The 21191-nt window shown below is 62.5% G+C and overlaps 1 protein-coding gene across 13 annotated transcripts in view; it reads right to left on the bottom strand.

Moving 5' to 3' along the window:
* The window catches only part of NCOR2 (nuclear receptor corepressor 2), a 160233-nt gene that overhangs the window by 99064 nt on the left and 39978 nt on the right, over positions 1-21191 (bottom strand). For all 13 annotated transcript variants that reach the window (XM_053929082.2, XM_053929087.2, XM_053929083.2 and 10 more), the window contains exons 3-7: positions 16670-16869; positions 11645-11772; positions 9469-9646; positions 4557-4736; positions 601-714 (exon numbers count right to left, since the gene is read on the bottom strand). In XM_053929082.2, the coding sequence (XP_053785057.1) occupies positions 601-714; positions 4557-4736; positions 9469-9646; positions 11645-11772; positions 16670-16774 (705 nt within the window). In that variant the 5' untranslated portion in view covers positions 16775-16869. The remainder of the gene's footprint in view (positions 1-600; positions 715-4556; positions 4737-9468; positions 9647-11644; positions 11773-16669; positions 16870-21191) is intronic.

Below are 21191 nucleotides of genomic sequence, written 5' to 3'. Positions count from 1 at the left end.
GGCAAAAAGTCAGGAGAGGCCAGTGCTGACAAATCAGGGCCTGGGGCCTGATGCACCACGAGTTCAAGTCCCAGGTCCATCACTTCCTAGCTGTGTGACTTTGAACAAGTCACTTTGCCCCTCTGGGCCTCCGTTCTTCCATGTGTTCAATGGAAACAATTACTGCACCTACGCTCCGAGGACCACTAGGTAGAAAGCCCAGCCCGTCGCCTGCAAAGGAGGAGCTGCTCAGGTACTGTTGGTTGCTACTGTGAATAATAACGTGACCACTGTCTTCTGCGTTACAGGAATGTCTTTTACTCGAGTGCCTCAAGTAAACTTTCACTGAGTGGCTGCCCATCCCCCATGGACCAGCTGGCCCCTGCCGCCCTCCAAAGCCTCACGCCCACACCTTCACACTCAGACCGCATCCCAGAGGCTGGCCACAGTCTGCACTGGGGCCAGGTCTGAGCAGAACAAGACGGGTCTCCGCCGGCCAGCCCTCCTCCCCCCGCTGCTCACCAGCCCAGCTCCCTGTGTGTGTGCAGGTGGGAGCGCTGGGGCCCAGGGGAGAGCCGGCCCAGAGCCCGCTGCAGCAGGGGGAGGGGCCGAGACGCCTACCCGGTTCTCGTCGTAGATGATCTGCACCAGGCTGCGGTGCTTCGACTCGATGGGCGGCGGCGACACGGGCTTCTCAGGCTCGGGCGGCTTGGCGGCCTCCTCCTCCAGCTGTTGCTGTGGGAAGGACAGAGCGTGGCGGTGAGCGCGCCAGTGGCGGCGGAAGGAGGGGTGGCAGCACACCCGTGGCAGAGGGGCGGCCCCACGCACACCCGGCTGGTGGCCGCGCACAGGAAGTCAGGCTGCTAACCATTTCCTCTGAGTCACCGGCGGGGACTCCGAGCCCTGGAGGGGCCCCAGCTCCCCCTGCAGGGACAGGCCCGGTGCAGAACCAGCACCAGCCTCCAGCTCTGCAGGACGGAGCAACAAGGTGAGCATGAGCAAGCGGCTCAACCCTGCTGCTCCTCAGTGTCGTCTTCTGTGAAATGGGGCTTCTCACAGTGCCGCCCTGACGGGGCTACAGGCGGAAAGGGTGAGTTAGTGCCCGTACAGCCCAGGCTGGAGCCAACTGCAAGTCAGCTGTCATTGCCGTCACCACATCCAGGACCACCGCCCTCAGGAGAGGCTGTCCAGGTGGGGACCCCAGTCCTGCCACGTCCCTGCTGTGAGGCCTTCCCTGAGCCCCGCTCTCCTCCTCTGCAAAGTGGGACTGATTCAATTTCCCACCCCAGCATGGGCAAAGCACTCAGCACTCGGTAAGCAATTTCTCATCATCGTCACCTCGACTACCGCCTGCCCTCTGCCCCGTGGTGTCCGTGCCGGACCTGTCCCCAACACCATAAAATTCGTCCCTTCACGCTGCTGTCTGTTTGGTACCGAAAGGGAAAGAAAAGACCAGGCAGCTTAAAACACTGGCCCAGGGTCACACGGGAGGCCGACGTACAGGTCTGCCATAGGACAGGGCGTCCCGAGTGGGATTAGAACACTGTGCTCTGCTCCCAATGCTCACACAGCCTGCCCGTGGCCGTGGAGCAAACCGCTGCAAACCCAAAAAGGTGGTCAAGAGAGAGCAACGCAGGAAGAGCCAGAAAACCCAGTTCTGGTTCTTGGAGGCCCGAAGGCCTAGCAGGTGGAGCCGAGCTGCCTCAGCCCCATAGTGCCCCCTGGCGGTGGCTTCTAGAAGGGCAGTCTGCACCTGGCACAGCCTCAAAGTCCCTCCAAAAAAAGCATACAACAAATGAAGCGGAGGAAGTACACAGCCAGAGAGGGTGGGCGGAGGTTCTCGTCCGTCAGTGAAGGGGGTCCTCCCCAGGGCACCGAGGAGAAATACCAGAGACCCAGCTAGGAAGGGGACTGAGAACGCGGCAAGGTCCAAGCACAAACCTCGGGTCTGCGGCTCCCCAGCTCTGTGGCCCCGGGCAAGTCCCTCAACCTCTCGGACCCTGTGCTGGCCCCAGAGGACATGGGAGCAACAGTGCTGGCCTCGTAAGGCTGTCCCAAGGGTCCAAGGAGATGACACATGGGAAGTACCGCCAGGCAGCTTGATGAAAACTGGCTGCCAGGTGCAAACGAAGCCATGGCCGGTCACCACTCCACACCCACAGTGAGGCTGCGATCGGCGAGGGCGTGGAAACACCAGCACCCTCGTGCAGGGCCGACGGGAATGGAAAATGGGGCGGCTGCTGTGGACACCAGCCTGGCGGCTCCTCGAAAGGTTAGATGCGGAGTGGCCGCGGGGCCCAGCAGGCCACTCCCGGGGGCGCAGGGACGAATTTATAACAGCAGCTGCTCAAACAGAAGCCTGAACACAGATGCCCACGGGAGCTCTATTCGCAATGGCCACAAGGCAGAAAGCCTCAGGCGTCCGTCGGCCAGTGGACGATGGACACACACGGTCCGTCCGCACGGTGGACACGGCTCGGCGGTGAAAAGGCACGAGGCTCCGACACCAGCTACAATGCGAAGGGACCGTGAGAACACACTGCTGTGTGAGAGACGTCAGACACTGAGGCCACACAGGGCAGGACACCACGCACGTGGCGTGTCCGGAAGGCTCGTGAACCCACAGAGACAGGGAGCAGACTAGCAGCTGGGGAGGGAGGGAGATCGAGGAGCGGCTGCTGGGGGGTCTGGGGCCTCCTTTTGAGGGTGACGGGAATGTCCTGGAACCACACGGAGGCGGTGGTGGTGCGACCCGCGAGTGTGCTCCGTGCCGCTGGCTTGCTCCCGTTACCGTAAGTGATTTTATGTTTCGTGTATTTTAGTTAAAAAAAAAAAAAAAAGCCAAAGTGGAATTTTTTAAAAATCTAACTATTGAGAGCTGGGTGAGCCACCTGGCTTCCGGCCGCAGGCACACGCATGTTCACGTCACCTGCAGTGGCAGCCTCCTCCCAAGGCCAGACCTAGGGGACTAAAGGAGAGGCCTGGGCAACGCCGGCCGGAGCCCCACCAGGGCCCGGCCCCTCTCGGGAGGCCTGAGCCGCCATCTTGGAGACCTACCCATCCCCCCCAAGGTCCGGGACAGCTGGCCGATCCTCCCTGACTGGCCCAGCTGCTGGGCCACCCCCAAGTCCCACCCCACCTCTCCATGCCAGCAACAGCCCCGGTGCCCCGCCTCCTCCTGTGTGTCCTTCAAAACCCACTCCCGGGTCCTCCTCATGCCGCTGCTGCCCACGGTGGCCAGGGCGGGCCATCCATCCTAATGGGAGTCTGCACTCCTCACCTGGACACGGCCAGGTGTGACCCTGTCCCCAGGCACCACCCCGACGTGCCCGTGTGACCACAGTGTCACCCTGACTGTACCAACAGGTCTTCTTGAGCACCTAGTCTGCTCTAGGGGCCTGCCGCCAGGTCATGGGGAGAAGACCACCACGAAGCCGAATGTGGAGTCATTCACCTGGCGATGACATTAGCGAGGCAACAGGACAGGGGGCAGCGAACGTGTCCTGTGAAGGCCCAGATGGTAAATACTTCCAGCTTTGCTGGCTGCAGGGTCTCAGTGGGGACCACACAACTCTGACGCTGTATTAAAGCCGCCACGGACACTATGTCAACAAACCAACGTGGCTGTGTGCCAATAAAACTTTATTTACAAAAAGCAGGCATGGAGCCCAGCTGGGCTGGCTTTGCGGGGTCCCAGGAGGGAGGACGTCTGGAGTAAGGGCTCCATAAAGGGCAGGGAAGGGGGGCTATCTGTGGTGGGGACAGCTGAGCAGAGACCTGAAAGGCCAGGGAGGGTCACATGTACAGATCTGGGAAAAGCCAGAGTATTAATTAAACTTATATCAATATTAAAAATGAAATCATAAAATCGGTATCATAAATACTTATACTAACTTCGGTTTCAATGGTCACACTGAGGATTTATTTCCACGGCACACAACCTGTTCCTTATTCACAGCCTATGAAGACGTCGTGTCTGTGTCCATTTTATAGACAAGGAAACTGAGGCAGAGCCTGGAGGCCCAGCCCATTCAGATGCCAGGGCCAGGGCCGGAGTCTGGTGATATGCCCCCCACAGAGTGGATGAGGAAGGTGAGGCAGGAAGGGAAGCAGCAGGGATGCGTCGGAACCCGACCTCTTGCCCGCCATTCCCGAGATGTCCAGCACAGACGGCACAGCACCGAGATGTCCCCACAGAGACCCTGCAGCCAGCAAAGCCGGAAGTATTTACCACGTCCGTGCGGCTCTTCCGGCGTCAATTCCACGTAATTGAAATCAAACTAAACCAGAAGTTCAGTTCCTCAGCCACACAAAGCACATTTCCGCCGGCACCACTTTGGACGGCGCAGACCTAGGGCACGTCCACGGTGGCGGAAGGCTCCACTGGCCGGCACGGCTCCACCGGCTGGCACGGCGCCACACGCACCCTCGCACATAAACGTAAAGAACGGGAAGACGAGCCCACGCGTGATTGGTGCTCAGCGCACATTCATAGCTACGACAACGAATACTGTCATCTCAGTCATGGCTGCCGGGCCTGAAACTCAGAGCCATCCCCCAACCCCCGGCCCCCTCACCTGCTTCTTCTTCAGCTTGGAGATCTGCTGCTCCACCATGGTGATCTCGCGGTCCACCCGGTCCATGCTCTGGATCAGCTCCTCCTTGGAGAGCCGCGGAGGCACCAGCTCCAGCTCAGGGTCGGCGTGCGGGGGGCTGGGAGGGGACACAGGCTCCAGCTTGCCCGTCAGGCTGCGGTCCTGTGGCGGGGAGGAAATGGGCATAGGGTTGGCATGGGGCGCCCCAGGAAATACCACCGGCTTTGCGGGCCGTAGGGTCTCTGGAGACCGCTCAGCTCCGACGCAGTGTCAGGAAAGCCTCCACGGACAATATGTCAAAAAACGGACGTGGCTGTGTGCCAATAAAACTTTATTTACAGAAGCAGGGACCCCATGCTTCCAGGCCTGACTTCAAGCCCCAGCACACTAGACATCTGTCATGACAGCCCCACATCCAGTCGAGTCCCAAGGCTGCTTACCAGCCCTACCTCCCCGCCTTTGTCCCCACTGGGCCCTGGCCAGGGGCGCCCTTCCCCCCACGTTGCTCGTTGTTGGGCAAAGGTCAGAGCCCTCCTACCCTCCTCCAGGAAGAGCTTCCCAACCTCCCAGCGAGCAGAGAAGCCCCCCCCTCCCCTGGCACGCCCCTGTCTCATCCCCCTCTCCCTACCTGGTGTCTGCCCACTCAACCACACTCCTCAAACACAGGACCCTCCGCCCCCGCCCCCGAGGCCCGGCCGCCCCCCGAACACCGGTCCGAGGCAGCCAGTCCCAGGGTTCTGTGCATGCATGACGCACACTCGGTCGTGCAGAACACACACAGGGAGCCTACGGGAACTCGAGGCGCGCAGGCCAAAGGGGTGCCTAGTGGGGCAAGGGGGCACCTCCACGCCTCCTCCGTGTTCGCCAGCAAGTCTGCTTTTTCTCCCGAGCACCAGCCCTTGCGTGCTAGAGCCGTTTTCAAACCACGTTAAACCAATGAGGGAACCCTTCGCTGGGTTGCTCAGCTCCATCCCACCAACTGAAGTTCGTTAGCGCTCACCCCTGAGACCCTGGGTTCAAATCCCTGTCGCTTCTGCCACCTCCCAGCTCCAAGACCTCAACCCCCGCCTCAGTTTCCTCATCTGCTCTACAGGACAGTTCCCACCTCCAGCCGGTAGCGAGGCTGAATGCGTTGATACGCACAGAGCGCTCAGCTCAGGGCCTGGCACGCTTACTGTGAAGGCCCCATCAGTACTGGCTGGACAGTCCCACCCCCAAACCCCGGCTCCGGGTCTGGCAGCGCAGGTGGACCCAGCCCTGCCCCCCACCCCGTGCAGCCCTCAAGGCCAGGCCGGCAGCTGCTGGCAGGGGAGGCCCCGGGAGGCGATCCAGGCTGCTGCCTCCCCCACCGCCATGGCAGCTGCGCCGGAGGACAGAGGACACATTATTCCCTGAGACAACTGCAGCCCCGGGGGCTGCCAACTCCCTCCACCCCCCCCCCAGGCCCGGGACACAGGGACGTGGGCACCTGACCCCCTCCCACACCAAAGCAGAAGCAGCTCCAGCGTTCCAGCACCGCAGAGCCTTTGCACAGCCGGCCCCTCCGCCCAGAGGCTCCGACTCCACACCCCCGTGGCAGCTGAAATCAGACTCATCCTCCTGCCCAGCCCCTCCCACCCCTCACGGAGACCGGCCCCGCCCCTCCCTAGGCATATGGGGGCCTCCCTGGCAGCCTCACTCATCTCTCAGGGTCCTCGGAGACCAGTGGTGGGCAGCAACTCGACTCCTGGCGCCCAGGAGCATCAGCTGCTGCGGGAAGCGTCTCCCACCAGGAGCAGGAAGGGCGCTAGCAGGACAAGGGCTGTGGGCAGAAAGGCTTTGGGGCAGGACACCCGAAACTGTGAGCCCAGCCTGGGCGTAATTCTCAAAAGCTACGTCAGCCAAAGGCAGGTTTCCGTCCCCAAAGCTGGCAGCGCGTCAGTTGAAGCGATTGGCAACTGCCAGGGACTGCAGGAAGAGGGGGCGGACACTTCCCCGTAAATTCGGGGGGCAGGGAACAAGCTGTCTTCCTCAGTGGGTGCTTCCTAAGGTTCATTCAGGCTCCGCTTTCATTCCCACCCAAGACGCACAAGTGGGAGCTCCCACAGCTGAACGGATAAACGAAACGTGCTCCATCCCTAAAACAAATATGACTCAGGCGACAGCAAGGAGCAACAGCAGCGAAGCACAGGCCCCGGCTGCCACACAGGGACGAACCTCCAGAACGCGGAGGTCACGTACCGTAGCGCGTGACTCCACTGATAGGGGACGTTCCAGACCAGGCAAACCCGCAGGGACAGAGAGCAGACCAGCGGGTGCCGGGGACTGGGGGGCGGGGGGGAGTGACTGCCGATGGGTGTGGAGAACGTTCTGGGACTGGGGGGGGGTGGTGGCTGCACCACACTGCGAATGTACCACACGCCTTGTTCACTTTCAGCGGTGAACGTCACCTAACGTGGTCAACCTCAGGCTGCCGTGCATACCAGGGCGGGCGAAGAACGCTGCCTCGCCTCTGGTGCCGAGTTTTCCAGGAACGGGGCCTCCTGCTGGTGGTTCTCAGGGCGGCGGCGGCCCAAAGCCACGGGAGAAGAACAGCACGTTGATGCCCCTGCCCGCCAACAGGTAGCCACCAGCACCATTTTCCCCGTCAGAGGCCCTGGGAGTAAAAACGCAGGCCCACAGAGAAGAGGGAAGCTCACAAGGCAGAACTGAAGGGACAGACGGCCAAAGCCTCAAGGCCGGAGAGGCGCTGCCCCTCCAGCAACGCGGTGACCCCCCTGACACAACTACGCCTTCCAGCTCAGGCACAGGCCACCGGAAAGCAGGAGGAACGACAGCTCTGGGCTAGACAGGCGGCCTTGAACAGGCGAGGAAGAAGGCCTAGCGTGTCGAACACACCAGGACCACAGGGAAGGTGGCAGAACCAAGAGCTAAACAGAGCCAGGGGCCTGAGAGATCATCACGTTGCCTGGATTCGGCTGTGCCTGAAGTCAGCCAACCCCTGAGGTCAGTTCAATGAGCCGGGACGCAAGTCAGCCTGACGTGGGTTTTCTGCCCCTTCGAGCCAACAGGGCCCCAACGGACAAAGAGACTCTCACAGACGGTCGGTCTGTTTATGATGATTCTGAAGTCCCCAACGTGTGGTGAATTCCAAAGGAAACCTCCCTGCCACAGGACTCCAGGGGCCCCAGCGCAGCGGAGCGTTAGAAAACAACATTTTCACAGGAAAAAGAAACACGGTTGGGGGCGGGGTGGGGGGGGAGTGTTAATAAAAAAATCCCATCGAATTCCTGTCTCCAGCATCAGCCAAATTCCACACAGCACACGCAAACGCAGCTGACCACGTCAGGGAAGCACCGTCTCCCTGGCTTCTTCCCTCGCCCGCAGTGCTCTCGACAGCCTGGAGCGGCCACAGGGGTCGTCTGCCAGGCCCCAACCCTGGGCCCACCCCCGCCCACCCTGAGCTCCAGGAAGAGAAGAGACAGACACACGCAGATATACACACATACCCAGGCAGAAGCAGAAAGACGCACGTACACACGCAGGCACAGACAGACAGACACAGAGACTGAGAAAGACCCTCCGACGCAGAGGGAGTCCTCCAGGGAACCCAGAGGAGGACGGGGACAAGCATCCAGACTCAAGAGCCACACGACACGTGGCCCTTCCTAAAGATCCTCAGGCCAAGCCCCCATTCCGAAGAGCCAGTCTGGCGGGGACGGCCAGAGACAACCACAGCCGTTCTTGGGGCAGACAGGACATCGGCGTGGAGGCACATACCCTGGGGGCTCCGGTCCCCGGGAGGAAATGCAGCCTCACTGGCGTGGCCCCATACTCCCTTCACACACATCCCTACCTGCTCAGGACCCACTTCAGGAAACACTGGCCCACCTGGGAGACCAGAGGGGAAGCCGCAGCAGGGCAGTCCCTCCCTCACCTCCCCACGGCCACGGGGCTTCCGCTGAGCTGGGACTCCATCTATAACAGGGGGTCTCAGGGCAGACTTCCCGGGGCTGAGCAGACACTGCATAACACACAGCCAGCACTGGCTCAACGTCAGCTCGTCACCACCATCCATGCCATCACTGTCCCAACCCGCCACCGTCCCTGCTGCCACGGGAACACCCCTTTGGTGCTGGCTCCCAAATAAAGGACCCGCCTCTCCTGAAATCCCATCATTCAATCCCATCTGGCGTCAGGCAGAGAAGAAGATCCAGCGGGCCCAAGTGGGCCACCTCCCTCCCCCGCCACCCCCACCAGTGCGGCGGCAAGACGAACGCTGACCTCACCCGGCAGCTGGGAGGCCGTTAATGAGCTCATGCGTGTCCCCGTGGTCACAAAGAAGCCCCATGGAACTGCTTGGCATGCACGGAAGGGACAGCCGTCACACAGCCGACCGAGGACGAGCGTGCCGCCTGGCCAGTCCCCGCCTCACCCCAGGCAGCTGGGTGACCCTGGGGACAGCCGTGGGATCCCTCCACGGGCACCCCCACTGGCTCCGTCTGTGTAAATGGAAGCCAACAGCCTGCAGACTGAGCTTCAGTGGAGGAGCAGCACCCACCCCGCACCAAACCCCGCACCAGCAGCAAACCACAGGTGCTTAACCTGGGTGTCGCATCTCAGCACAACCTGCTCTTTTCAAGAGGAGTGAACCGAAAGAGCCCTCGGGCGGGGGGGGGGGTGGGTGGGGTGGGGCCTGCAGTCTGGACCCACTCGGGTGGGAGCTGTCCCTCTCCAGCCGAGAACTGGCCCCCAGAGCCGCCCTTGTCCCCAGCTCTCCTCTCACTGCCTGGCTCCTCCGCAGCCTTGGCCCATGCTGCCCCTCGCCCGGCAGGCCTCCCCTTGCCCCTGCTGGCAGCCCAGTCACAGCAAGAGCCAATATTCTCAGAAGCTCGCGGCGGGGGCCAGGCCTTACCTTGGATGGGTCCTCGGAGCCCCCCGGCTGGCCGGTGGCCAGCATGGGTGAGGGCCGCAGCAAAGGGTCAGGCAGCAGCTCCAGGCGAGGGCGCTTGCTGTCCATGAACTCCATCTCTGACTTGCCCAGCTCAGGCAGGTATGTGTGGGGCTCGGGTCGCAGGTGCAGCTCCTGGGACCTGCGGGAGGTGAGGGCACAAGCTTCAGGTCTCCTGCCCTCCCCACTGAGCCCTGCTGGGCACCATGCCCCCTCAGCCCTGCGGGAGACGTGCCCCCTGACCCCCATTCAGGGCACACAGGACTGAAACCCGGACCGGCCTTCCCTCAAGTCAATAATCACCAATTGTGTCTATAGGGAGGAACGCTGTGGCCTGGGACCAGAAGCATCACCCCCCTCCCAGCACATGGAGCCCCAGACCTGCCAAGTCAGACTCTGCATGGAAACAAGATCCCCGGCGACATGGGGCACAGTCAAGTCCAAAAAGCACTGTGGGCCTAGCACTCGTGGTGGAGTCACCTGCATGTCACCTACCCAGGGCAGACATCACCAGCCGATCACAGAGCTCCCACTGCTCACCTGGGCCCTGCCTCCTTCTGAGTGAGCCACCTGCCGCAGAGTGGGCCGCTGCCTGGCCCAGTTGCTCCTGACTGGCTCCCCTTTGCCCTCCCACCCAGTCTGCAGAAGAAACGGCCCTGGAGAGGGCCGCGGCCTTGCCGGAGCACCCACAGTGGAGCTGGGACGCCCGCACAGCCCCACACTGCCCCTGCTGAAATGCTGGTCAGGTCCACGTCTCTCCCAGTGACGGAGCCCACACTCAGCCCCTCCCCCCGAGGCCCCCGGTCTGGCCTGCTGCACTGCTGCCCCAGGGGCTGTGCATGGGCTGGGCGGGCATCTGGCAGCCCATACACACCAGCTCTGGCCGGCTCTTCTCCTTCGAGTCTCGGCACACAGGGCACCTCTGCCCGATGGCAGCCTCCCTGCCCACCAGCCACATCCCGTCTCATCCCCGGGCCGTCCATCCACACAAGTCCCTGCTCCTGAAACACCACAGCTGTGGCCCCGGGATGCCTCCAGGGGACTGCGGCCCCGCAAAGGGCTCAGGCCCAGTCTCTGCCGAGCTAACCCCACAGAGCAAACACTGGCCACCCCGTGACCTCCACCCCAGACAGCCTCAGCACGGTGACAGGGCATCGACGGGACGGGCCTCGGGGCCAGTCTCAGCAGTCCCCCCGCACCCTCCACTCACTCCGCACAGCCCGGAGGGTCCTAGAATGGAAGTTACACCCTGTGCTTCTGACCCTAAAGCCCTTTCATAGTCCCCGACGCTCACCCTCCTGCCCCTCCTGCCCCGGTTGGCTGCTCTCTCCGGCCTCCAGGCTCCTTGCCTTGGGGACACGCCCAGCACATTCCCACCATGGGCCTCTGCCCACCTGGGCTGGGACGCTGTCACCCAGCACTGCATGGTCAGCTGCTCATCAACCCAGAGTCCCTCCTCCGAGAGGCCTTTCCTGGCCACCCCTCTCTGTAAGCAGCAGGTCACCTGGCACGTCTGGGGTCACCCAGTGTGTGTGTGGGGGGGACACCTCTCCCCGCTCCATGGCGGGCCCCTGTGGGCAGGGCCGTCTGTCTAGATGCCCACCGTGTGCCCACGGCCTGGAACAGCCGGCCCTGCTAGGCGCTCCGACTGTGAGTGATCCCGCTGCTACCCTCTGGGGTGTTGTGAGGCCCTGCCATGGCCTTCCTCTCTCTGGGGTCCCCGCACTGCCACTCAGCTCATTCCCTCCCACTGGGATTCAGGGGACACTGGGCCGGCCTGGCCTGCCGGCTGAGGGATAGAAGAGGCCTTAGAGAACAGGGACGGCACAGGGAGAAAAGGTGTGGGCGTGGCCCTCCCAACCAGTGACCCAGCCTGCTCCCCTACATCTTGGAGGTCACTTCCTCCTGCCTGGGCCACACCCCCGGAGACCACTAAAGTCCCACGGCCGGAAGTCCGAGTGAGGGCCATGTGGTTCCTGCCTGTACATCTCCGCCCTCGCCCCAAGGATAAGGGCAACCACACAGCCCGACACCTCGCTGTGATACCGACCCTGCCAGCCCCTGCCCCTCCGTGGCCCCCCGTGGCCCCATCTGAGAAGTGGCCCCGGGGCTGTGGGCAGGCACGTGAGCCCCTCCTCACCTTTCGTTGCCGGGCTGGAACTCGGAGAGCAGGGAGGGCCGCCTCCTCTGTGGCTGGATGATGGAGCCAGGCGACAGGTGTGAGGCGTAGTCCCGGGGGTGATGCTGGTACTCAAGCAGCCCCACGTCCTGCAGCGGGGGGTGGGCAGCATGAGCGGACCCCAGTGCCGGTGCGGCCCCATCCAGGAGGCAGGACCCCACCCCACACCCTTGCCGGCCCTCGAGGTCCAGCGTGGCCAGAGGTCATTGCTGGGGCCCACTGCCCATGAGAAGCGGCCCGTCCAGCTAAGGTGCACTGGGCCAGCTCCGCGCTCAGGCCCTCACTTGGCTCTGTGATTCTGCCCATTTCCCAGAGGGGACAACGGAGCCCGCGTGTTCGCAGGGACGCCTGGGCACACACTGCGGTCTGATGTCCACCCTGGGCACTAAGTGAGCGCGGCGTCCGCCTGGGACAGGGAGGGTCGGTCTGTGAGGCTCAGAGACCAGGCTCTGACACGAAGCAAAAGCCCCCCCACGTGGGCCACGTATGCAAACGGAGATCACAGCCAGGAGATAAAGTTCAGGAGAAACCTCCTCCGTCAGCAAAAGGCCATTCGTTACCCATTATCATCCAGAAAAACTGAACAGTAACAAATCACACGCACCCCGGTTGTCAATGTTCTCAAACACAAAGACAGTCTTTCAAACGAGACGCAGGATGGGCTTCCCAAGGGCACCCATCCAAATCGATCGGTTCTGTCTGCCGTGAACACTCTGCGGTGCTGAGTGTGGCAATCAATTAGTGATGTCTGACACGGGAGAGGCCAGGGGCAGAGTGGGAGTGCCGGTGATTTATTTTCTTGTTGGCACCTTTCTTAATTCTCCCATTTCCCATAAAAATCTAGTCCTTCCTTCGCTATCTGGCTTATTCAAGCAGTTGCTTCTGCAAAGAGAATCCGGTGACACCAGGGAGGTGTGATGAGAAGGTGCGCTCCAGACGCTCCAGACAGGCTTACAAGAGGCCAGAGGGCCAGAGGCTAGCGAGCCTGAGAACTGGAGTCCTCAGAAGGCGTTGACACAGCGCCCGGAGGCACTGCAGGGAGGGCCTTCCAGGGCCGCCGATGTGGAAACAGGGCTGCAGGGCCTGGCTGGAGGCCTCTGTCCGTCACTCAAACCCGCTGAGCCTCAGTTTCCTCATCTCTGAAACGGGTGACCGGCCCACAGGGAAGGAGGCCTGTGTGCCTCCTACCTCTCACCCCCCTTCACTTTCCAAGGATCTCCCCCAAGGCCGAGGCAGCTTCCAGACTGCAGAGAAGGGCTCCCCCACCCCCGCCCCCTCGTCTGGCACAAAGCTCCAGGTGTTGACAAAGGGGAGGCGAAGGCAGGCAAGCGGGGAGGCAGGGGAGAAGGAAGAAGAAAGGGCTCGAGGGAGGGAGGGAGGGAGGGAGGGGCGGGCTTGGGGATCACTCTGGCAAGGCTGCCAGGCAAAAAACCTCACACGCACACACAGAGGTGTGAGCAGAAATCAGCAAGCCACACAGTCTGCCAGGAGGAAATGTCTCCCGCTGGCTCTTCCGCACAAAAGCAAAATGAGCCGAGCGGCAGGGAGCACACAGTGCCCTCCCCTCAGGAGGGGGCCCGGGCTGGACAGCGTCTGCAGCTGCCAAGCGAGGGGGCAGAGAGGGCAGGAAGAGGCGTGTGGCGCAGGGGCCCAAAGCCGGTGTCATGGCTGAGCCCAGGGCTGAGCCCGGGGACGCCCAAGGCGTCTGGAAGCTCTGCAGCACAGGTGGCAAACACAAGGCCCGCAGGCGAATCCGGCCCTCCACCTTGTTTTATCTGGCCCGGCACCTTGTTTCTACCCCGAGGCAGCGCCGAGCTCTCACTTAACTGTTAAGGAGCAGTTACATTTACACGGTCCTAAAGTTACATTCGGCCCTTGCAGGAAACCGCAAGGCTGATGTGCACCCCCCCCCCCCGCAAAGATGAGTTTGACACCCCTGCTCTATAGGAAGAAGGAGAACTGGGGAACCCCCAAGGTGGTCTGACCCGAGGTGGGGCTCACTGAGATCGTGTGCCCCTCCCCCTCAATGCTTTCTCTGTACTAATTCATTTAATGCCTACGGCAGCCCCGTAGCCCCCCACACGAGAACTCTGAGGCCCAGAGGGGCAAGGGGCCAGGAGGTTCTGAGATGCAGGAGGGAGGCTATGCTGGGGAGAGAATTTTCTTTGCAGCCCAGGTAGGAGAGAGGGCACTCCCCACCCGAGGAGGGGCTGAGGAGACATCCAGAGCAGGCAAAGGAAGAACTCAGTCCGCTCCGGGGCCCAGGACTCAAGGATCCCTTCTGGAGTGACAAGGGTCACAGCCAAGGCAGCTCCCACCTCAGGGCCTTTGCATGTGCTGTCCCCTGCCTGGAATGTATGTTGCCACACAGCTGACCCTCTGGCTGCCTCCGGGTTCCCAGTCTGATGTCAGCTTCTCAGTAAGACCTCTTTCCCTGGACTCCCAACTTCGATTAGGAACCTCCCCCAGCCTCAGAATCCCTCCCCCGCCTCCCTGCTCTCCGACCCCCCACACAAGAACATCAATGCCAGGAGGCAGGGATGCTTCTGTTCTATTCACAGCTGCATTTCTAGGGCGGAGAAGAGACGCCTGGTAAGTGTTCGATGGATGAATGAATGAATGAATGAATGAATGAGTGAGTGATGTTCCCTGCATGGGGGTTCCCAACAGCCTAGCTCTGGGAGGCCACGCCATCCCTCTGGGGCCATTCCCAAAGCAGAAGGAACCATAGAGCTAAGGGAGAGGCCACCCCAGGCAGCATTTGGGGTACAGGCAAAGGATCCACCATCCCAACCCGCCTGCTCCCCTGCCATCCCACTCTGGCCAGGCAGGCTCCTGGGTCCAGCACCCTTGGCCCGAGGCGGCGCTGCTCCCTGTGAGGTCCACGACACGCAGGCCCGAGGCAGGCACAGCAGACGTCCGATTTCTGACCCTTTCCTGCTCATCGGCACGACCGCCACCCCAAGCACACAGCCAGCTCGTGTCCTACTGGCCTCAGCCAAGAGCCCCTGCGTCCACCAACTGGGTCAGGCGCAGTAGGACCGAGCATCAGCTTGTGACAAACTGTAAATTAAACAGCTGGGAGTTTCCCACAGTGCCTGATAAGCCCTGATCTAGGGCAGAAGTCAGCCGACCCAAGGCCAGGGCCAGGCTCGGCCCGTCTTGTCACGTGTCACTGGCTCACGGCCACAGCCACGGCTTTCTGTCTTCACTAAGCCGCTTGCGTGAGACAACGGGAGCAGCGCCAAGGCGCTGGGACAGAGACGCGCGGCCCGAAAAACCCGAAATACTTACAGAGAAGGTCAGCCCACCTCCTGGAGAGGAAAAGCCTGCAGTGAGCCCCGGGGGCGAAATGAAAAGGAAGCTACTGGCCACACGTCATCATCACAATTATCATCACATCCCATCGCTCGCTCTGTCCTGGCCTCCGGGCCTGTTAGGGCCTCTGCACGCACCAGCTGGTCTGGTCCTCACCAGCTCACATGGCCTCTCAGTCAACTGCTGGGGAAACTGAGGCACGGGCGGCAAGGACTCGTGACCCAAGTTCCACAGCTGGGGCACCGCTGAGGCAGGATGTGAACACGAGCAGTCTGGCTCCACAGCCTGCGCTCTGCACCGCCCTTCTTCACGGAGGCACAGAGACATTAAGTAACCTGCCCAAGGCCACAGGGCAGGAAGGGGGAGCTCTGGGATTCGGATTCCGGGTCTTTTGACTCTAACACATTTATTCCACACGAGGGCTGCCAGAGCTCAGGAGAGCGCAGGGGCCCTGGGGGACTTGGGGGAGATGGCAGAGCAGAGCTGAGCCCGACAAAGCCCCACAGGAGGGAGGTGCCTGAGGACCCTCAGTGCTGGGACACCCTGGTGCCAGCAGTCCCCCGGGAGGCTCCGGGACCCTCGGCAGGGAAGCTGAGACCGCAGAGACACTGGGAACAGGACACAGAGGCCCTGCGGGTGGAGCAGGCGTTGACACTGGAGTCAGAGGCTCGGCCCGTGCCCACGGCTGGGTCAGGGGAACGGGGCTTCCGGGGCCTGGGGTCCATGCCCGTCTGCAACCACGGCCGGAATCGGGCATTCCACTGCCACTGCTGCGTGCACATGGCGCAGCCCACAGCTAGGCCAGCATGGGGCGGGGGGCAGGCAGCCCCCACCACCCCCTGCCCAGCCCCCACCACCCCCCTCGGAGCCCAGGGTCCTGCAGTCCCGAGGGGAACAGGCCCTCCTTGGGTCCCGCCACCCCGCTCACTGATGGAAATGCATTCCACCACCACCTCCTCCGTGTGTCTCACACGGAGGCGCCACACAGACTGCACAGGACATGCACCCGCCCACACGCAAACCAGCAGAGCCGCTGCCACCCAGCTACAGGGCCTCGCGCCCCTCACCCAGCAACCAGGAGGCCAACAGGGCACCTGGGAGCCCTCTGGCAAGCACCCGAGGACACGGTATACAGGAAGTGCCCAATAATAAACACCAGCAGAGCAGGACCAAAGGCCCATCCCCATACAGCAGGAAGTAGGGCCCCATGAGGAGAGGGGCAGAGGGCAGGCAGCCTAGGAGAGCCAGTCACAAGGGCACTGGCTCCCCCCACAGGCAAGTGGCCCCCGCCGTGAACAGAACCACCCCCCTGGACCCAGATCCAGGACTCAGAGACAGGACACAGGCTGGGCCTCGCCGCCTTGGGGCCCGGCACCGCCCATGAAGAAACTCCTCCTAAAGCGCGGAGGGCGCCCAGGTGGGGCTGGGCTGTGGGGAAAGGGTATGTAGCAGGTGCTGCACGTTTCCATGCAAATTCCACTGAGGACTCTGAGCCGCAGACCCAGCTCAGCCAACTTTACCAGACACGCAAGGCCTGGGAAGGCCGAGGTGCCCACCGCCCCCCTGGGCCACGGGGAGCCCTGCCAGCCCTGACTCCAAGGAGGGAAGGGACGGGGAGGGAGCTGGGTGACAGATAAGTCCCCAAAGGTGGCCCCGGGCACCCCTTACCGTGTGGGATCGGGCGATCTGCACGGGGTAGGAGATGCCATGGGGCGGGTAGCGGGGCTCGGTGGCCCTCCACGTCTGTGCCACGGGCTGCGTGGACCCCGACATGGCACAGGTTGTCCAGACAAGCTCCCTCTCGATGGCCACCGAGGACTAAAAGCCAGTCCTCGTCATCTGCTCGCGGGCAGCCTGGTCACAGGCACCTGTGAGAAAAGCAGAGGGGGAAGCAAGATCAGCCAGGGAGCGCCAGTCCCGCCCGGGGCGCCAGTGAGGATGAGCGGGATGCGGGTGCTCCCGACCGCCCTCCTTGACCACGGAAGGCGTGCCGTGGCACTGCCGGGACTCCGAACTGCGGGCTGGGCCGGCAGCTGCCCCACAAGCCAGGTCAGGCAGCGCGGGGGTCCTCACGTGACAGGCTCAGAGACCCAGCCACGGGGGCACTGCACCCCCACTCCCCAACGTGTCCCAGGCCCCCTCGGGCCACCCGAGCTCACACCAAGGCCCCTGAGGGTCCCGAGTCACAGTGGGGGGTGGGGGGCTCTCAACACCCAGCTCACGGGAAGCAGCCAGGGGTGGTCCCACAGTGGCGCTCTGCGGGAGGGCAGCGCCGTGACCTGGGAGCAGAGCACAGGCCGGGAGGCCAGCCCAGACTCGGGCTGGGAGCGCGGGATGGGGACGCCAAGGACACGGAGGAGAGTCACCCGGGCCCCAGGCTCCCAGGGAAAAGCCCACCCGTGCCCATGCCGGACAGAATCTCAAGAAGCACCCGCTGGCCTCACAGATAGGAAACTGAGACCCAGAAAAAAGAAGGAACTCCAGTCCAACCCAGTCGAAAGCCCTCGTACCCAGAGACTTCTGAGTTCCCCCACCTTCCCCAAGACCCTTCTCTCCCTTCTGCGCCCGCCCCTGCTCCGCTCCCCCTACCCAGGGTCACGACGGGCTCCTCCAGCTGTGCTCAGGTCTCGTCCACGCTCAGCCACTCAGAAAAGCTGTGTCTACCAGACCCCGCCACGAGAAAGCCGCCCAACTCCCACACCCAGCTGGACAAGCCCAAGATGGCGCAGGGGCCCAGCACCCGCATGTCCCTGAGCAATGGGGAGGGCTGGACTGGAGGGCCAGGTGAACAGCACGCCCCGCCTCCTGCAGTGCCCTCCCTCGCGCCCTGCCCTCGCACACACAACGGCCCTCCAAGCGTGGCCACCCTGCCCCTGCACTGGTGACCTGCCCCTTAGAGGTGGACAGACATCGGGAGGGAAGACTGAGGTGCATCCTGGTGGTCCGAGGGGGAACGAGACACCCCCACCTGCCCGCACCCCACTCCCACTACATCTCCTGCTACTGTGAACTTGACTTTCCTTTCTGGAACCATCTTTCCTTCTCATGAGTCAGAATTAGTCACATGATCTAGGCATGGCCAATCAGATTCTCCTGCTTCCCATGGATTAGGGATTGGTTCAGGGATGGGCATGTGACCCACTCTGAGCCAATGAGGGTCCATCCTGAGCCATCGGCTGGAGGAGCCAGAAACAGGTGCTCCAAGCAGGGGCCGGAAGCTGGAGGAAACCCTGGAGCTCTCGGCCCGCCCGAAGGCAGGAGCCCGATGATACTGACCAGCTGGAAGGCAGGGCGGGAGGGCGGAGAGAGTGCACCCGGGCCCCAAGCACAGCCATGCTGAAGGCAGATCCAAGCCACTCCTCCGTTAGGGGAGCCTCCGCGGTCCTTCGGCCCTTTGCCTTCGCCAGCCCAACCTAGGTTTTTGTCACTTGCCACCAAAGGTTCCGACTCATCCGGGGAAGGCAGGGGTCACAGAGGAGGCAGTCCGTCAGCTGGGTGCCATCAACCCATCCAACCCTGAAAAGCCGAGGTCCAGCGCCAGGGCTGATACACCTCGATCCCCTCGGGAAGTCCCCCACGCACACTGTCCCCAGCCACCAGGGGCAGGGTGTGCCCTGTTCATATGGGACTCGTCCTGCTCGGCCACCGGGGGCCACTGGGATTGTCACAACCTAGTGACGCTCTGATGTGGGAGGGGACACAGGGGTGACCACCGATGCTGGACGCTGTTCCAGAACTCCCGTTCCCGCTGGTCTCGAAACCCACAGACCCTGGTCATCCGATGCAACACAGCACATTCAGTCCCGCCCTCTGGGTTCCACGCAGCTGCTCGCTCTGCTCTCTGCTCTCCCCCAGGAGCCGGGGCCAGACTCCTCAGGAGTACTGCTCCCTGCTCTGGCCGGTGCCCCTCCTCCAAGCACCTGCGGCCACTTCCAAGGTGCTGTCTGGTTTTGTGTTGCCTAAGGTGGCGACCAGTCTCCTCTAACCTCCTCTGACCAACAGAGCGCTGACTAGGGACTGCAGGCACTGCCGGATGCGCGCTCGCTCAGGGTGCCAGGGAGGTGACACCTTTTCCAAGCAGCCCTGGGGAGTCCTCAGCCGCCTCCCTGTGCTCCTGGCCTCAAGGCCCCGGGCCGGCTGGTTGCCCTCTCCCCCGAGACTCGCAGGGTGGCCACTGCCCAACTTGGAGAACTGAAGCCCCCACCACCCACCCATCAAGGGGTTGCCCCACCGTCTCCCCTGCCCAGTGCCTGTCCTCGCATGCAGGCTGTCCCCAAAGCTAGGGGACTCTGGGGATCCCATGCCTCCTCATTCACCACGAGCTTACTTCATAAACCTGATTTCCACCCCTCCCAACCTCAGTCACATTTCCTGAAAATTTTTTTTAGGAAAACCGTCTGGCAGTTCCTCAAAACATTAAACACAGAGTTACGGATCGCTGTGCTACCAACTGCTAAACACACACTCGAAAGAAGTGAAAAGGGGACTCACACGAACGACGTGGACACGTGTCACAGCGGCACACCCACAGGCCCTCGCCTGAGGGACGGACAGACAGACGCGGCCCCTGTGCACAGTGGACTGTGGCTTGGCCCCGAAGGGAATGAAGCACCAGCACCGACTACCGTGGGATGAACTGTGAGACCACGATTCTGCGTGCGAGGAGCCTCTGCGCATAAAAGTCAGGCAGACCCAGGGCCAGAGGGCAGACTGGGAGTGGTGAGCTTTTGTTCCAAGGGCCACGGGGAGCCACGGAAGGTGGTGAAGCAAACACGCAAGGGTCACAGTGTTAGACAAGCAGGGGACGTGGAGAGCAAGTATGGAACCGACCAGGGCACCTGGGGGGAGGGGCTCCTGCAAACGTCCCCGTGCGAGGTGATGCTGGTGGGACCGGGGCAGCGGGGACTGAGGAGGACACTCAGACACAGGATGGCCCTCAGACACAGCACTGCGCGGGAGGCCCAGCAGGCCCAAGGACGGGGCCCCTCGTTCCCACGTTGGGCAAGACGCCCAGGACCATCAGCCTCAGTGTCCTCAACTGCAAAAGGGCGTGCCTGTCAGCCACCACCACCATGTGCTGGGTAAACAACAGGTGCTCAATAAGGAAAGCTCAGCAAGGTCCAGGCTCCCGGGAGGAAGGACAGCGCTCCAGCAAGCTTAAGAATCCCCCTGCAGGTGGCGTGGGGCCCGAGCCTCAAACCACAGCACCACGGCGCTGCCCTGCCGCCCACAGAGCCAAGTCAAAGGGCCAGGTAGGAGGCAGGGGCTCCCCGCACAGACCTCTGGCTTACTGTCCCGGGGTGGCACACAAGCTGCGGGCCGATATGGCAGCACCCCACAATCCTGCTAACCCCACACCCCCGTTCCCATCCACCGTGCGGCCCCGGTGAGCTTCCCCACGGTGGACGCTTGCTGCATAGCTGTGACTTCACATCCGCCTGGCGCTCCGCTGTATCCCTACAGCCAATCACAGCGCTGGGCACACAGCAGGTGCTCAGTGATCGATCCTGTCCAGCACAGGCGAGGTCAGAGATGTCCACACGTGTCCACCCTACCCCGCTGGGCAGAGGCCTCTTTCCAGGGGCAGCGGGGGATCCTGCCCCCACATTCCTCTCCATCCTCAGGTGGGACGGTCGCGGCTGCACCGAGGCACATTCCATAGATTTTCCGTGTCCTGGGCAGCCATGTTCCAAACTGGGCAGCATGGGGTTACAGCTGGGACCTCTCCGAGGTCGGGGAAGATGCTCATTGAAGGTGACGGGACTACTGAAATGAGCCTGGAAGCCTTCAGAGCGGAGCTTGCGCTCCAGCTAAGATGAAAGGTGAGCTGCCTGTGCCCCACGTGCCTGTACTTTTCTCGGAACTCATGGGCATCCACATCGGAACTTGTGACACAGGTGGGGGGGCCTCAGAATTAGGGGCGGGGGGCAGCGATGACAACGCAGTCAGAACAGGGTCGTTACTGTTACCATCCCCACTTTGCAGATGAGCAAACAGAGGCTGCGTGAGGGGAACGGAGCCAATGAGAGAGCAGCAGGTCCCCAGTGCAGACGTCCCATTGGACAGGGAGCCCCATGCCTGAAGGCAGGGAGGGCTGCCAGGGGTGATCTGGGCGCCCCCCCACCCGTCTAGGCAGCCCTGAAACCCCGGCTGTGCACACATTGCTCAGGGCCCTCTTTCTGTAGATGGG

Source organism: Desmodus rotundus, chromosome 7 (genome assembly GCF_022682495.2).
Source record: "Desmodus rotundus isolate HL8 chromosome 7, HLdesRot8A.1, whole genome shotgun sequence".
Classification (NCBI taxonomy): Eukaryota; Metazoa; Chordata; class Mammalia; order Chiroptera; family Phyllostomidae; genus Desmodus; species Desmodus rotundus.
Note: the sequence above shows the minus strand (reverse complement) of the source record. Positions and strands in the feature narration are given on the sequence as shown.